The 16,241-nt window shown below is 42.5% G+C and overlaps 1 protein-coding gene across 4 annotated transcripts in view; it reads right to left on the minus strand.

Moving 5' to 3' along the window:
- Window positions 1-3,833: 3,833 nt before the first annotated feature.
- Window positions 3,834-16,241, minus strand: part of LOC125459291 (acyl-CoA (8-3)-desaturase-like) — a 38,530-nt gene continuing 26,122 nt past the window's right edge. For 2 of the 4 annotated variants that reach the window (XM_048545573.2, XM_048545578.2), the window contains 4 exons: window positions 15,598-15,694; window positions 13,737-13,816; window positions 10,186-10,311; window positions 3,834-8,353 (listed from right to left, as the gene is read on the minus strand). In XM_048545573.2, coding sequence (XP_048401530.1) covers window positions 8,302-8,353; window positions 10,186-10,311; window positions 13,737-13,816; window positions 15,598-15,694 — 355 coding nt within the window. In that variant the 3' untranslated portion in view covers window positions 3,834-8,301. Of the gene's footprint in view, window positions 8,354-10,185; window positions 10,312-13,709; window positions 13,817-15,597; window positions 15,695-16,241 lie in introns of those variants that run through there. The other 2 variants (XM_048545574.2, XM_048545575.1) reach the window with 2 other exon arrangements.

Consider the following 16,241-nt stretch of genomic DNA (forward strand, 5'->3'; position numbering starts at 1 on the left):
TCTTAATCACAGACTCTACCTGCAAGTTAACCTTTACAGAATCCTGGACTAGCACTCCCAGATCCCTTTGAACTTTGGCTTTATAAATTTTCTCACTGTTTAGAAAATAGTCCATGCCTGTATTCTTTTTTCCAAAGTGCAAGACCTCACATTTGTTCGCGTTGAATTTCATCAGCCATTTCCTGGATCACTGTCCTAAACTGTCTAAATCTTTCTGCAGCTTCCCCACCTCCTCAACAGTGCCTGCCAGTCCACCTATGTTTGTATCATCGGCAAACTTCACTAGAATGCCCCCAGTCCCTTCATCCAGATCATTAATATATAAAGTGAACAGCTGCGGCCCCAGCACTGAACCCTGCAGGACACCACTTGCCATTCCGAAAAAGAGCCTTTTATCCCAACTCTCTGCCTTCTGTCAGACAGCCAGTCCTCAATCCAAGCCAGTAGCTCACCTTGAACACCATGGACCCTCACCTTCCTCAGCAGCCTCACTTTTAGGACTGGAATTTCAGAGTTTGGGACCTGTGGACAGTTGATGGCACCGACACTGATGATTAAGAGATGATCATTGAGTAAGTATAAAAGGCCAGAACAGGAAAAGCACAGAAAAACACACACAAACTCTTCACATTCTCCGTGTGTCCTCGCAAGTCATCTAAATTTCCAAATCTTCATTAATTGGTAAAGCTCTTGCAGAAGATAATAGAACATAAAAGTAATGAATTATACTTTCAGTGTTGTCAAAATTAAAATGAATCAGAGTGACTGTGAGCTTTTAATATGATTAGTTAAATGCACATATCTCTCTAAGTTTCTTTCATTGAAGTAATCATTATCTGTGGTCCTAAAGCATGCAATGGTTATTATTTCTGCAGCATTGATTTTGAACTTGCATCATTTCACTATTGGTGTGCCATTCTCCACCAGATACATTATTGACACAGTTTACCAGATTGGGCTTTGCTGTGATTCCCTTGTCCGTTCCACACTCCTCTCCAGCCCCACCACCCCCGGCACTTTTCCCTGCAATCACAGGGCGTGCTACACCTGCCCCTACCCCACCTCCCACCCCACCACCCTCATCCCAGGCCCGAAGAAGACCTTCAACATCAAACAGATGTTCACCTGAACATCTGCTAATGTGGTATTCTGTATCCGCTGTTCCCATTGTGGCCTTCTCTACATCGGGGAAACCAAGCCGAGGTTTGGGGACCGCTTTGTGGAACGCCTACGCTCGGTTCACAACAAACAACTGCACCTCCCAGTCACAAACCATTTCAACTCCCCCTTCCACTCCCCAGACAACATGTCCATCCTGGGCCTCCTGCATTGCCACAACGATGCCACCCGAAGGCTGCAGGAACAGCATCTCCTATTTTGCTTGGGAACCCTACAGCCCAATGGTATCAACGTGGGTTTCACAAGCTTCAAACTGACCCCTCCCCTGCCACATCTCAAAACCAGCCCAACTCGTACCCGCCTCCCTAATCTGTCCTCCCACCCATCTACTCCTCCCACCTCAAGTCCCAGCCCCATCTCCTACCTACCAGCCTCATCCCACCCCCTTGACCTGTCCGTGCTCCCTGGGCCGACCTATCCCTTCCCTAACTCCCCACTTACACTCACCTTTATTGGCTCCAACCCTACCTCCTTGACCTGTCTGTCTCCTCTCCACCTATCTTCTCCTTTATTCATCTTCTATCCACCTCCCCCTTTCTCCCTATTTATTTCAGAACCCCCTTCCCCACCCCCTTTTCTGAAGAAGGGTCTAGGCCCGAAACATCAGCCTTCCTGCTCCTCTGATGTTGCCTGGCCTGCTGTGTTCATCCAGCTCTACACCTTGTTACCAGATTGGGCAGCAGGTTATGTTTGACAAGATTAAAATGTTGTGGATGCTGAAAGCTCATCAATCTAAAATGTTTGCTTTATTTCTCTCTTTCCTGGATGCTGTTAGAGACTGAACCTGTTGAATGTTTATTTCAAGAGATTGGCTTAGTATATCAGAGCAGACATTAGGTGGCAGCAGAGATAATGGGAACTGCAGATGCTGGAGAATTCCAAGATAATAAAATGTGAGGCTGGATGAACACAGCAGGCCAAGCAGCATCTCAGGAGCACAAAAGCTGACGTTTCGGGCCTAGACCCTAGGCCCGAAACGTCAGCTTTTATGCTCCTGAGATGCTGCTTGGCCTGCTGTGTTCATCCAGCCTCACATTTTATTATATTAGGTGGCAGCAGATGAGTTCAGTCTTAAATGGTGGGAGTTTGTGCATTCTGAGTTGGCACTAGGTGGCAGTAGAAGTGTGAAGCATATCAGAGCAAATGTCAGAATGGGTACATGGAGCAGAATTTCGTTTTCTTTGAGGTTAAGTGTGTGTGCAAATATTAAAGTGGGAGGAACATGCATCTGAGAGCAGGGCAGTTTACCCAATGTGATTATCTTCTTCTTCCATGTGAATACACATTCATACATGGGTAATATACTACATTTTACGCGAGGACAGATCTGAAGTGATAAGATGAGAAGACATAAGGGCAGAAGTAGGCCATTCAGCCCATCAAGTCTGCTCCACCATTCAATGAGTTCATGGCTGATCTGATTATCCACATCTCCACTTCCCTGTTATTTTCCCCATCACCTTGGTTCTTTTACTGATTTAAAATCTGTCTTGAATACACTTAACCCAACCCCCACAGTTGTCTTCAGTAAAGAATTCTCATATTTTACTTGGGAAACCAGCAGCACAATGGTATCAATTCCTTCTCATCTCTGACCTAAGTGGGCAACCCCTAACTCTAAGATTATGTTCTCTTGTCCTTGACTATCCCACAAGAGGAAACAACCTCTCAGCACTTACCCTGTCAGCACTTATAATCTTAAATGTTTCAGTAAGATCTCCTTTCATTTTTCTAAATTCCAATAAGTTCAAACCAAACTATTCAACCTTTTCCCATAAGAAAATACCTCTCTACCCCTTCAATGCCAGTATACCTTTCCTTAAATAAGGGAATCAAGGCTGTCCACAGTATTCCAGCAGCGGCCTCACTAGTTCCCTAGTTTTGTACTCCATTCCCTTTGAAATAAAGGCCAATATTTCATTTGCCTGCTCTATTTTCCGCTGAACTTGTATGATAGATATTTGTGATTTAGGCTTGAGGATCCTCAAATCCTTCTGTGCTGTAACTTTCTGCTGTCTTCCCTCAATTCAGTAGTATTAAGCTCTTCTATTCTGCCTATCAAAGTGTACAACCTCACATTATATTTCATCTGCCAAGTTTTTGCCAACTCACTTAACCTACGTCCACTCTGTAAACTCTTTGCCTCATCCTTACCACTTTCCTGCCCACCACCTGTTATGCCCAAACTTGGTGACAGTATATTCATTTTCATCATACAAGTCATTAATATAATATGTAGTAAATAATTGTGGCCAAAGCACTAATTCATGTTGCACTCTACTGGTTACATGTTGTCATAATGAAAATACATCCCCCACCCCAAGTATTCCAACTCTCTGGTTTCTATTTGCTAGCCAATCTTTTAACCATGCTAATGCTATGCCCAATACCATGAACTCGTATCTGATGAAGTAATCTTAAATGTGGTACATTATGTGGAAACCCAAATATATTATATCTTCTGATTCCCCTGTACCTTCTCAGAGAAGCCTAAAAAACCTGTCAAACATGATTTCTTCTTCATGAAGCAATGCTCTTTGATTTTACATATTTATTTTTAAATGCTGTTCTCTTACATCTTTTACAATATTACATTGTCCAATGACAGATGTTAAGCTAACTGGCATACAGTGGCCTAGTTTTGTTTTCTTCCCTTTTTCCACAAAGCTGCTCCAGGAAGGTTACAAGCAGTGCATCCTCTATCTCTGTACCAAATTATTGCAACCCATCAGGTCTAGGGGACCTATTGACGTTTAATCCCATTAATTTCCCTCACACTTGTTCCTCCAGTGAAAATTATTGTACTAATTTCCTCTCCCTCATTGACCCTTTGATTATTTGGTATTTTTGGAACATTATCAGTTACTTCCACCAGGAATACTGATGAAAAGTGTTTATTCAACTCTTCTGCTCTTTCCTGGTTCCTCATTATTGTTACGCTAAACTCATTCTTTAAGAACAATGCATAAATTTTGGTCTTTCTCTTTCATTTTATATATTAAAAGAAAATCTTGGGGACGATTATGATATTACTTACCAGTTTACCCTCAAAGTTTACTTTCTCCCTTTTTATTTATTTTGGTCATCATTTGTTGGTTTTTTAAAGCTTTCCGAATCCTATAGATTACTACTAATTTTTGCCACATTATATCATATTCCTTTCGATTTGATGAATCCTTAGCATTTTTGGCTACCTGTTACGGGTTTTGTCTTCTTAGTATCTGGCAACATCTGTAGACAGGACTCATACTGGACTTGAGACATTAATTCTAGATTGTCTCCCCACAGATGCTGTCAGACCTGTTGAGTTTCTCGAGCAGTCTGTGTTTGTTTTGTATCATAGCCACAATGTCAATGCAATCACCCATAAGTTCACAATGGCAAGGGTTTATTCCTTTCCCCAAATGAACAGTCATACTGGAGATGGATAGAGTGATTTTCTGACAGAATACACAGGGTCAACAATGGGATGGGTAGTCTTGACAGTAGGATGACCCTCAAGACTAGCTCCAACAGGTACATTGGATAAGTAGGTCAAGGAGAGTGGGATGGAAGTTAGTGGTAAAACAGCAGGAAGTTTGAGGGTTGAGTTGGCTATTGGGATGGCAGACTACCCAAGAATTGAGAAGTGTATGTGGCATGAAAAAACAGACATTTGGAAGGGTAAAGAAGTGAACATAAAGAGCAAAAGAAGGAATAGATTGATGGGGTTGAGTCACAGAGGGGTGAGAGAAGACTTGTCTGGATTAGCTGGGACAACTGACCTGTTTCTGTGTTATAGATACAATACAACTCTGTAATGCTTTTAAAAATCTTGTACTGAAGTACTTCCAGTTAAGAATGTTGAAAGCAGCACAGATTGAGAATCAAAGCTGGGATTGTCAGGTCCTAGACGCAAACTGAATCAAGCAACAAGCTTAAAACTGAGCCAATGAACAGCAAAATTCACATTAAATGAAGTACTGTCATCAAATTAGTGTAGTATAATGTTTTACATAAGAACAGATATACATAATAAAAATTGAGAACAGTGTTGATGTGGCTGTAGCAATCTAACACAGCACTGATGTAAAAATGCTTTTTTATTCATTGTGAACGCAATAGTCATTGGCTAAAATAAAACACAAGCCTGGATTAATTCAGTTTGATACCTTTACTTTAACAAAGCACATCCAGTAATCTAACTCTAATAACAAAGCTCTTCTGTTTGGTACCTCAAAATTATAGGCCTGGGTTTCCTGTTTGACATATTGGTGGTGATCAATCTAGTAATATTTGGTTAACATCAGCAATTTGATCACAAAACTAGTGCCATAGTGACAATATCAGTTAGAATGCTGATGAGCAGATGACCTGATTAAATGCACCACCTGCTGAGCTTTACAGGCCCAAGGGTCATTCCACAGGATGCGGGCAGTGAGCTGAACATAGTCAGTTTCAGTCTCTGGGGCTACAGTTATGAAAATCAACCAGAGCTCCTACTCCCAGTCACCACTCGACAGATCACCTGTTTGAATGGCTGGCCTGAACAGAATTGGGATTGCAACTTTGCACCAACCATCAAACCATTTACTAACGAGTCTCATTTGTCAAGGATGAAGTTATGGAGGAGAAAGGGCTGCTGGAGCCTCAGGAACTAAACCCTGCACAGGCCAGGGCCGTTAGGAAAGGAGAGGAAACTGGTTCATTGAAAATCTTGACAATTGCAGCCCTCAGACTGAGGCAAATCAATAGTCCTCATTCTTGGAGATATCTTTGCAAATAGTTGTGATGGTGAATGGTTATGATCGAGCCACTGTGCAGCAGTATCTGTGAATATGTGTATGTGGATCTACAAGTACGCAGAGACTGTACGCTGTTATTAATTGTGCATATATGTATTCCCAATGTGTATACACTAGAAATTAATTGCAACAGTCAATATCTTTGTTTACATTGTAGTGCTGACACCCAGTGGGCCATGCACCATCTGCTCATTTTCCCCTACGAATCTCTGAATGAATGTTAACTAGTTTTGAGACATAGGGGATTTGCATGTTGAGGAACTGATCCAATCCCTCTCTAGAACCGTGTTTTCAGCAAGGGTCAGTAGTTAGCAATTATGAATTAAAACCATGGCTAAACATTCTTTCCCCCTTCTCTAAATAGAAGTCCCGGGTCCAATCGTACTGCTTCCTCTGTTATCCCTAGTGGAATCAGCTGACTCCACTGAGCCAAATATTGAGTCTGCAGTTCTTCTGTTCTGCGTAGGTCAGTCACTCATTGGTTAGGGCCTCAAGGCAAACACTGGCTACACAAAATTAACAGTGGAATTAAGCAAGAATTCAAAATTTTAACAATCACCACCGTGACACAGAAAATAATAAAGACCTGTACCCCTGGAAACCACCACCTCCACGTTCCCATATCCTCCACAAACTGGAATGAATGGTCCATGATATGGAAGCTGTTGACTGATGACCATGAGCCACCTTATTTTAAGATACTTCTTGCCATCAATGAACCAGCACAGATTCCACAGCATTCTCACACCTATCTTGAAATATAGATACACTAGCCACTAATGAATGCAGTCCTTAGTACTGGTGGATTCCACCACATATCATTGCAGAGAGAGACTGTTACAATCAATCATTGACCACATAACCAAAAATCACATATAAGCTTAAAAGTTATTGCTGTTCTGTAGTGGGTAGTGAATTAATATTTGATCATATTGTTTCATCCACTTCTAATGGGGCACTAAAATAATCAGTGGTCCAGTAAAATAAAAACATTATTTTACTTAGAATAATTATCAGGTGATAACTGAAAATAGAAATGGGTGCTGCAGGGTATGGAAATACATTGCTGCACATCAGGTATTTCAGATGCAAGGCTCCTGCCAGGTTTTCATTTCACAGAATGTGCTCACTGTAAAAGTTTATAGCTTTGAGTTTTGTTTCATTTCAATTGTGCAAATGGTAACGTTTATGGAGACCAGTGCAAATGTTAGTGGTAAAGCAGGAAACATTATTTTACTGAGAATAATTATCAGGTGATAACTGAAAATAGAAGTGGCCACTGCAGGGTGTAGAAACACCTTGTTGCACATCAGGTATTTCAGATGCAAGGTTGCTGCTGCTGATCACTGCGTAGGTCTTGCAACAAATGCAATTTCAACTCAGTTCGAAGAGTACATGGTCCTGCAGCACAAAATGTGAGATGGCAATCTTGGTACAGTGGAAAGTATGTTGCTGACATTGTGGAGGAGGCACACTGTTGGGGCAGAGTGAAGGGACCTTTTCTGTTAATCTAATTGTGTTATATGTGACCTGACAGAGCTTGGCAATAACACTGAGCCAGAATTTTCTCCAATGGTTTCAGGACCCTGGTGTGACATTCGAATGGGGGATTAGAAGCTGACACTATGTGGGGAATAATCCCCGGCAGTGATTTTCCACTAAATGATTAATTAATGACCCAGAAGCCAGGCCCTCAGTTAATCAAGGGCAGCAAGTGGACTCTTAAAACTGGTGAACTAATATGCACTGAAGAAGCAGGAGGTTGGCATTTCAGGTAAGAGAGAGGATGCCTTAAGGTGGAGGCACACATTTTAAACATTGCAGTAAAAAGATGTTCTTAGTCACTGGAGAACCATTGCAGAGTGGGAGCGCCTCCATCACAGACGTCAGGCAAACAGGAAAGCCACATAGCCTGCCTGCTGCCCTCCCTGCTGTTTGGCAGGATGATGATAATCACCACCCATTCCTGCCTGAATTCCGGGAAAATGGTGCTGATAAACCAACATGCAGGTCAGTAACATAAATGTCTTGGCCCAATCCCTTCAGGGTGCAAAAATTAAGTCTTGGAATGAGAAATGTTCTAGTCTCCAGCACTAGAATCCTTTGATAAGCATAAAGCTAATTCCCACATTTGTATCATATTGAATTATATTTGTATTCTTATTGACAATAGCTCAGTTCCTTCAACTATAATTGTATTCCATTGGAGTTAACAACATTTCTTCTGTGGTTCTTGGGACAATGTCTACAAAATGGCAGTAGCTTCTTCAGGCACTGGTTTTCTTATCTGCAAGGCAGCAACTGCTTGAAAATGTGGTTAGTTGTTTGGTGCGACTAATCACTTGTGTAGATAAGCATCCAACCAGAGCTCCCCAGAGTCTTTCAAGGATCTGCAATAGAACACAAGTGGCAATTAAATTCCAAGTATTCTTTCTCATTGGGCTGCTAGTTAATAATGACCGTTTATCAAGAACGTCCTGTTCTGCCCATTTCAGGAATGAACATCTTTACCCAGAATGATCCGTTCCTACATGGTGTAGTTGAAAATAAAACTGTTCGGATGGATTTATGGGGAAGCTAAATAAGTATGAGAGCAAAGCAGTAGAGGGATACACCCATGAGGCAAGATAAAATAAATACAGTGGGAGGACAGATTGGAATCAAACTGACCTCTTCATATGCTATTAATTATTCATAATTTCCAACCAACTCCTGGTGATGTAATGGTGTATTAGTGATAGGGAGCCAACTCCAAGCTCCAAGAGCTCATTACAGTGCACCACTGCTTGTGGTTTGCCCTCTGGTCAGTACACTCCTGGTAGGGAACAGTCCCAAGCACATGGCAGAGAGCTGTTGCGAAACATGTCTGGAAAAACATCATTCCAATTTTATCCCTGTCTTCCACTTTCTTATTTTGAGGGAAAAACACTTGTTGGAATATCGTTTCTTCGGACATGGACCTCTCTTGCACTTTGGCTGAGTCACCATTTTTCGGCTGATGTGAACAGCAACAGCCTATTTGATTGCATGTAGCAGCTATACGTACCATCTTTCAACAAGATTAATAGCTGATCATTGGAGTCCAAACAGGTCCTAGTCTAGAAAACTAAGATTCTGGCTAAGATCATTTGAACCAGGGCAATCTATATTCCTTTCCTTTAAATGTTACTTAACACACCTAGGGTTCACATTGAGACAAGCTGTTTGTAAGAAGTTGTTATCTCATTAGTTCCCAACACTCTTTACCTCTCAAAAAATCCCAATGCCATAGACAGGGTCAATTCTCTACTGAGTTAAAAATGTCTCTTTCTCCACAATGATCATGGACTATCACGGATTTCTTTATTTTGTGATCAGACAGTACTATCACAAGAAAATCCCTTTAGCATCCCTATTCCTCTTGCACCATCTCAATATGAAAATGTCTCTGAGACAACTACCTGGACAATACAACAGAAATTGTTCCTTGACCAATAATTAATTCCTCATTCACCTATAATGCTCAAACCTTTCTCGGTCTCAGCCTTTCTCACTTTTACTAAGGCCAGCTGACATAATCTTTCTCCTCACTGGGACAAATTCAAGCTTCATGATGCTTTGTTCTAGTCAAATGCATTTTTTTCAATCTTCGAGCTGTCAAACTCTTCATCACCCTGCCATCTCAGTTGTAATCATCCTCTGTATTAGTCCCAAACTCTTACAAGGCTCACCTCCATTGGTCTTCATCACTCAGGGGCTTTAGAGATCACCTCCTAACCTCCCTCAGTTCTCACCTTTCATGGTCCTCATTTTCTCACATTTTGCAATCTGATCATCACTTTAATGCCCGTCTGATTTATCACATTTCACTTCAACTCTTTTAATCTCAGGTTACACCCTGGCCTATTAGATCTGACCTTTGCAAGAGAAACACAGTGCCAATTTCGTTAATCTGCCTAACACCATTAAGGAGGCATGCATTCTTTGACCAATTTACCATTACTGCAAAAAGCAGAACAAGGGTTGCCATGAGTAGGAAACCCAGGAGGTTGACTTAAGTTTTGGAATATCATAGAAAGCCTGGAGTACAAGGGGTTGCATAATTTTTGGAATCCTGTGAAGGGTCAGCGTTGGAAACAGGGCATCAAATCTTGGCTTCAATGATATGCTGTGCAGTAAAGGGTATTCTTACAGTTTACGGTTGTTGTATTACTGTTAGCTCAATTCTGTTTTCTGTACTTACTGTACTATGTCTGCAAAGGCGGTGAATAAAGGCTTTGACTGGTACTCCAGGCCATGTTTAGCACAGAGTGACCTTACTAATGGTGCCACCTTGTGCAAGTTGTGCCTTGGCATTGTGGGAAACAGGCTGTAAACACAGAGAGACAGTTAAATAGGATGCGGAAATTAGGACTGACGGGGTAAAATTCAACCTCATTAGGATGCAAAACAGTTGTTAGTGGATTGATTGCCAGTTTTTACACACATCAAATTTTTATTTATCTTAAATTGACTGACCCATTTTGTTTTCCCATTGAGGGCTCTAAACACACCTTGAAATTTATTTTATTTTCTGACTCTCACTAGCTTGAGTACCATTTTGGATGGTTTGGTATGTATAAGATGTGGTCAATAGCACATCACTTCACTAAAGTCAACATGATAAGAATTACACAGCATATCAAGAACTATAGTGCATGCAGTCAATGCTGACACCCATTCCTCACAACACACTTTGCATTGTACTATTTTCACAGGGAGAACATAGCCAATCTCTGACATTACAATACTTAATACATTGCCTGTAAATCACTTGTGAAGTCAGGTAGTCATGAAGGTGCTATATAAATGCAAGGTAAGACAGCTCACTGAGTTAGGTAGACAGCTATTTGGTGATGCAGAATCCACACCAACAGTTTGGGCTCAATTCCTGCACCAGCGGAGGTTACCATGAAGGAGCCTACTTCTCAACTCTCCCCTCGCCTGGGGTGCGGTGACTCTCAGTTTTGGCTACAACCAACTGTCTCTAATGAGAGAGCTTTCATATGGTCTGGTAATATTATGGTAACTCCACCTATATAGATACAAGCCCTTCTTTGTCTTTTAAAGTAGCGCCAGGGACCCAGGTTTGATTCCATCCTTGGGTGACTATCTGTGTGGAGTTTGCACATTCTCCCCATGTCTGCGTGTGTGTCCTCCGGGTGCACTGGTTTCCTCCGACAAAGATGTGCAGGTTAGGTGGAGTGACCATGCTAAATTGCCCATAGTGTCAGGGATGTGAAGGTTAGATGGATCAGCCATAGGAAATGTAGGGTTACAGGGATAGGGTGGGGCGTGGTGGTGGGTCTGGGTGGAATGTTCTTCATAGGGTTGGAGTAGATTTGACGGGCCAATTGGCCTGCTTCCACACTGTAGGGATTCTATGATTTACTTGATACAGATATTCGTCGTGACAACTGTAATGACCAGTACAGGAATCCTAAATTGATGTTTAAAAAAATAACTATTCTGTCTAAATGTTCTTAAAACGTTGAAAGTCTTAAACGGCTGGTATCAAACTCAGAATGAGTAGTCTGGCTGCTTCCAGAACCTTTCAACAATTGCCAGAGGAAATAAAATTTAAATCATCCTGCTGGGTTGTGACACTTCTTACATTGTGTGAACTCTAGCCAAGCCAATACGAAGGATTAGTCAATAAGATATCTACCATAGCCAGTACTGAACATAGGAGACCATTTAAAGTCATGACTCAGGAATAATCACTCTACAATTAGCTCCTCCAAAACACAATAGGTTTTGGCCAGGATGTCAAAATCTATCTCATTAGCTGAGTGACTAACCCAGAAGCTCAGTCACATGACTGAACTTATTGGTTTGTCTGAAATCACCTGACATTATATAGTTTTTGATTTTTTCATCAGACTGCCTGTAATCTGTACTATACCTAGAAAGTGAACCGATTCAGAGCTTACGAGAGATAATGGGAACTGCAGATGCTGGAGATTCCAAGATGATAAAATGTGAGGCTGGATGAACACAGCAGGCCAAGCAGCATCTCAGGAGCACAAAAGCTGACGTTTCGGGCCTAGACCCTTCATCAGAGAGGGGGATGGGGGGAGGGAACTGGAATAAATAGGGAGAGAGGGGGAGGCGGACCGAAGATGGAGAGCAAAGAAGATAGGTGGAGAGGGTGTAGGTGGGGAGGTAGGGAGGGGATAGGTCAGTCCAGGGAAGACGGACAGGTCAAGGAGGTGGGATGAGGTTAGTAGGTAGCTGGGGGTGCGGCTGGGGGTGGGAGGAAGGGATGGGTGAGAGGAAGAACCGGTTAGGGAGGCAGAGACAGGTTGGACTGGTTTTGGGATGCAGTGGGTGGGGGGGAAGAGCTGGGCTGGTTGTGTGGTGCAGTGGGGGGAGGGGATGAACTGGGCTGGTTTAGGGATGCAGTGGGGGAAGGGGAGATTTTGAAACTGGTGAAGTCCACATTGATACCATATGGCTGCAGGGTTCCCAGGCGGAATATGAGTTGCTGTTCCTGCAACCTTCGGGTGGCATCATTGTGGCAGTGCAGGAGGCCCATGATGGACATGTCATCAAGAGAATGGGAGGGGGAGTGGAAATGGTTTGCGACTGGGAGGTGCAGTTAAACTGCACCTCCCAGTCGCAAACCATTTCCACTCCCCCTCCCATTCTCTTGATGACATGTCCATCATGGGCCTCCTGCACTGCCACAATGATGCCACCCGAAGGTTGCAGGAACAGCAACTCATATTCCGCCTGGGAACCCTGCAGCCATATGGTATCAATGTGGACTTCACCAGTTTCAAAATCTCCCCTTCCCCCACTGCATCCCTAAACCAGCCCAGTTCATCCCCTCCCCCCACTGCACCACACAACCAGCCCAGCTCTTCCCCCCCACCCACTGCATCCCAAAACCAGTCCAACCTGTCTCTGCCTCCCTAACCGGTTCTTCCTCTCACCCATCCCTTCCTCCCACCCCCAGCCGCACCCCCAGCTACCTACTAACCTCATCCCACCTCCTTGACCTGTCCGTCTTCCCTGGACTGACCTATCCCCTCCCTACCTCCCCACCTACACCCTCTCCACCTATCTTCTTTGCTCTCCATCTTCGGTCCGCCTCCCCCTCTCTCCCTATTTATTCCAGTTCCCTCCCCCCATCCCCCTCTCTGATGAAGGGTCTAGGCCCGAAACGTCAGCTTTTGTGCTCCTGAGATGCTGCTTGGCCTGCTGTGTTCATCCAGCCTCACATTTTATTATCGATTCAGAGCTTACAACTACTCTACTTCCATCAACAATTCAATTGCATCTAATCTCCTGTGGAAGGGATTTCTGTATGCAGCCCACTGAAGGAACCTCAACTGGACCATGATGCTCTGTTCTGTTTAATTCATGTGAATTAATTCCAAATGGCTTTAAGTAATTTGAAACCTCCCTCTTTTCTTTCTTGGAAATATATGTGTGATTACAGTTTCTGAAGCAGTCTACCTGAAGGACAGTAAAAATAATTCAATTCACCTCTCTCTCTTTCTATGATACAACCATTCTCCCACAACTGTTTGACCCATGTATAGTCGCCAGACTCTACCATGCACATTAAACAGATAAACTCTATGTTATTGTGAACTCAGCACCATCCTCCTCTGCATTCTAATCAAAACTATATGGTTCCAGAGTCAATTCTACTCCATTCACAGTCCAAAACCACAGGATGGGCAGTGCTCATGTGTCTTTTGTACAAAGCAAGTGTACCTCCTGTTGAAGGTTGGTAGTACTCACTGATGTTCAATCTGGAAGTTGAGGTGGCCTGTGAACCAGTCGTTGAAGAAAGACTGATGGACGTTACAAGTGGCATGTAACTATAAGAAAACAAACCAGTTAGTGGTGTATTACTGTTACAAATATTTTAAATTATGGGACTCAGGTCCTAAATACAGCAAACTTACATTTAATGTGGTGAGCCCCTTCAGTAGTGGCATAACTATGCTGGTACATTAATAATTCATTTTCACCAGCTGTATGGATTAATTCATGTTGGTAAGAAAACAACAAAGTTATCTGCAGGACCAGGCCATTTGTCTGTAGGAAGAGGGTTCAAAACTAATTTGGGATAATGAAATGGAAGTCTCTTGTCTGTTAGGTACCATGGAAATAAATAGAATAAAACAAAACAAGAAGCTGTGGATGCTGGAAACCAGAAACATGAACAGAAATTACTAGGGAAACTCTGCAGGTCTGGCAGCATCTGTGGGAAGTAAGCAGAGTTAACATTTAGATACCGGTGATTCTTCGTCAGAATCAAGGAAATAAATATGGACCAGGGATAATCAGGATTGTTATGGATATGACCACAGGACATATTGTACTTAGTACTATTTGGACTGAAGTCATATTTAGGTTAGATTGATTACAGATGACAAGTTCTATTTACGAAAACTCAGCAGCTTTTATGGTCAGTTTTTAGGGGAGAGCTCACAAATGAGCAAATAACTGATATCACTGATTCTCCCAAATTCCTCATATCTCACTGTATATGCATTCTCATTCAGCAATGTCCAACATGCAGCCTCCAAACTGAGACAGCTCTCAAATCCCAAGAAACCTAGTTCAATTTGTGATTCAAGTTTGGACAAGGCTGATTTTAGTGCAATTGTCTCACAAATGTAAGTCCTATGCCAGAACATCACCAAAACACGAACAGTTTGCTTGTATCAGCAACTTCAGGTACATACACATCAATGGAATCTGGATTTGTCTGTCACATGGACTCCATGGTACATATTTATATGGCATCTGATCCATAAGGACAAAAGCTGAGGCACACAGTTGTAAGCAAAAACAACCTCCAATGCTTATTTTATACTAATTCCTCAGATGAGCTCATGACTAGATCGCCTTGCAAAGGTGATGGCGAGCTGCTTTCTTAATTTGCTGCAGTCCATATGGTGTAGGCAGACACACAATTTGGTTAGTGAGGGAATTCCAGGATTTTGATCCAGTGACACTGAAGGAATGTTGATATTTTTATAAGTCAGGATGGTGAATGGCTTGGGTGAAGGTTGGGGGTGTGGGGGATGGGGGGGCGGGGCAGGAGGTGGTGGGAGGGTGGACTTGAAGATGTGGTTGCCCCATTTATCTTCTGCCCTTGTCCTTCTAGATGTTCATGGTCATGATATTCCAAGGTGCAATCTAAGCAGCTTTGATGAATTTCCGCAGTACATCTTGTAGATGCTACACACTACTAGCACTGAGCATTGGTGGTGGAAGGAGTGGATACTTGTGGATGTAGTGCCAATCAAGCAGGCTGCTTTGTTCTAGGTGGTGTCAAGCTTTTAGAGTGCTGTTGGAGTTGCACCCAACCAGGCAAACAGACAGTATTCCCTCACACTCCTGACTGTAGGTGGTGGACAGGCTTTTCCAAGATTGTGGAGCTCTTCACCTTTCTCAGCTATTCCTTTCCACCACAATCGCTAAGTTTTTAAATTCAAAACGAGATTCTGACATACCACATCATCTGTTTCACTGTTTGATGTTGTCAACGTTTAGGGCTTTTACATCAATGCGCATTGTGCATGAAAAGATGTTGAACAGACAGGAGCACTCAACTTAGGCCAGTGCTCAGTGACAGTTAGGTTCTTACTTGCATGGTCAGCCAGTCTTCCTTCTGATCATGGTCAATTATCATAGGAATGTGATTCATCTGGGTCACCCACACAAACCAATTACTTTCCATAAACCTGCAAACAGCAATCATGAAATTAATGATGTGATCAAAGAAATATGCTCCAACAAAATACAAATTGAATAAAATCTCTAAATTGGCAAATAAACACAGATACCATTGGTACAGCAACCTTCTACTGATGCTGTCACTAAGTACAAAACCAATAAGAGGCTTTCAGTTCCTGCTTTATGTGTGTCTAACCAGACTAAGATCTGTTTGCTGCCAACACTTACATGAGATTCTTTAGCCAAACCAGGTACAATGTGTTGAGATGGTACTCCAGATAAGAAAACTTTTAAGTGGAAATGACGTAATGTTAGGCATGGAGTTGTCAGGTGTTGGGCTGTAACTATTTATTTTGACAGTTTCTTCCAGCATGGATTGTCCTTGGGGGCAAAAAATGATCGCACGACACTGCCTTGGTAACAAATGGTTTTTGTAGTTTGTACGGGTGGCTATCTTGAGTTCTGTCATTGCCAGAAGGTGCTGGGTTTCTGTCAATTTCTGCCAGAACATTTCATTTCTTTTATATAGAATACGGTCAGTCTATGTCTCTCCCT

Source organism: Stegostoma tigrinum, chromosome 17, assembly GCF_030684315.1.
Source record: "Stegostoma tigrinum isolate sSteTig4 chromosome 17, sSteTig4.hap1, whole genome shotgun sequence".
In the NCBI taxonomy this organism is placed as follows: Eukaryota; Metazoa; Chordata; class Chondrichthyes; order Orectolobiformes; family Stegostomatidae; genus Stegostoma; species Stegostoma tigrinum.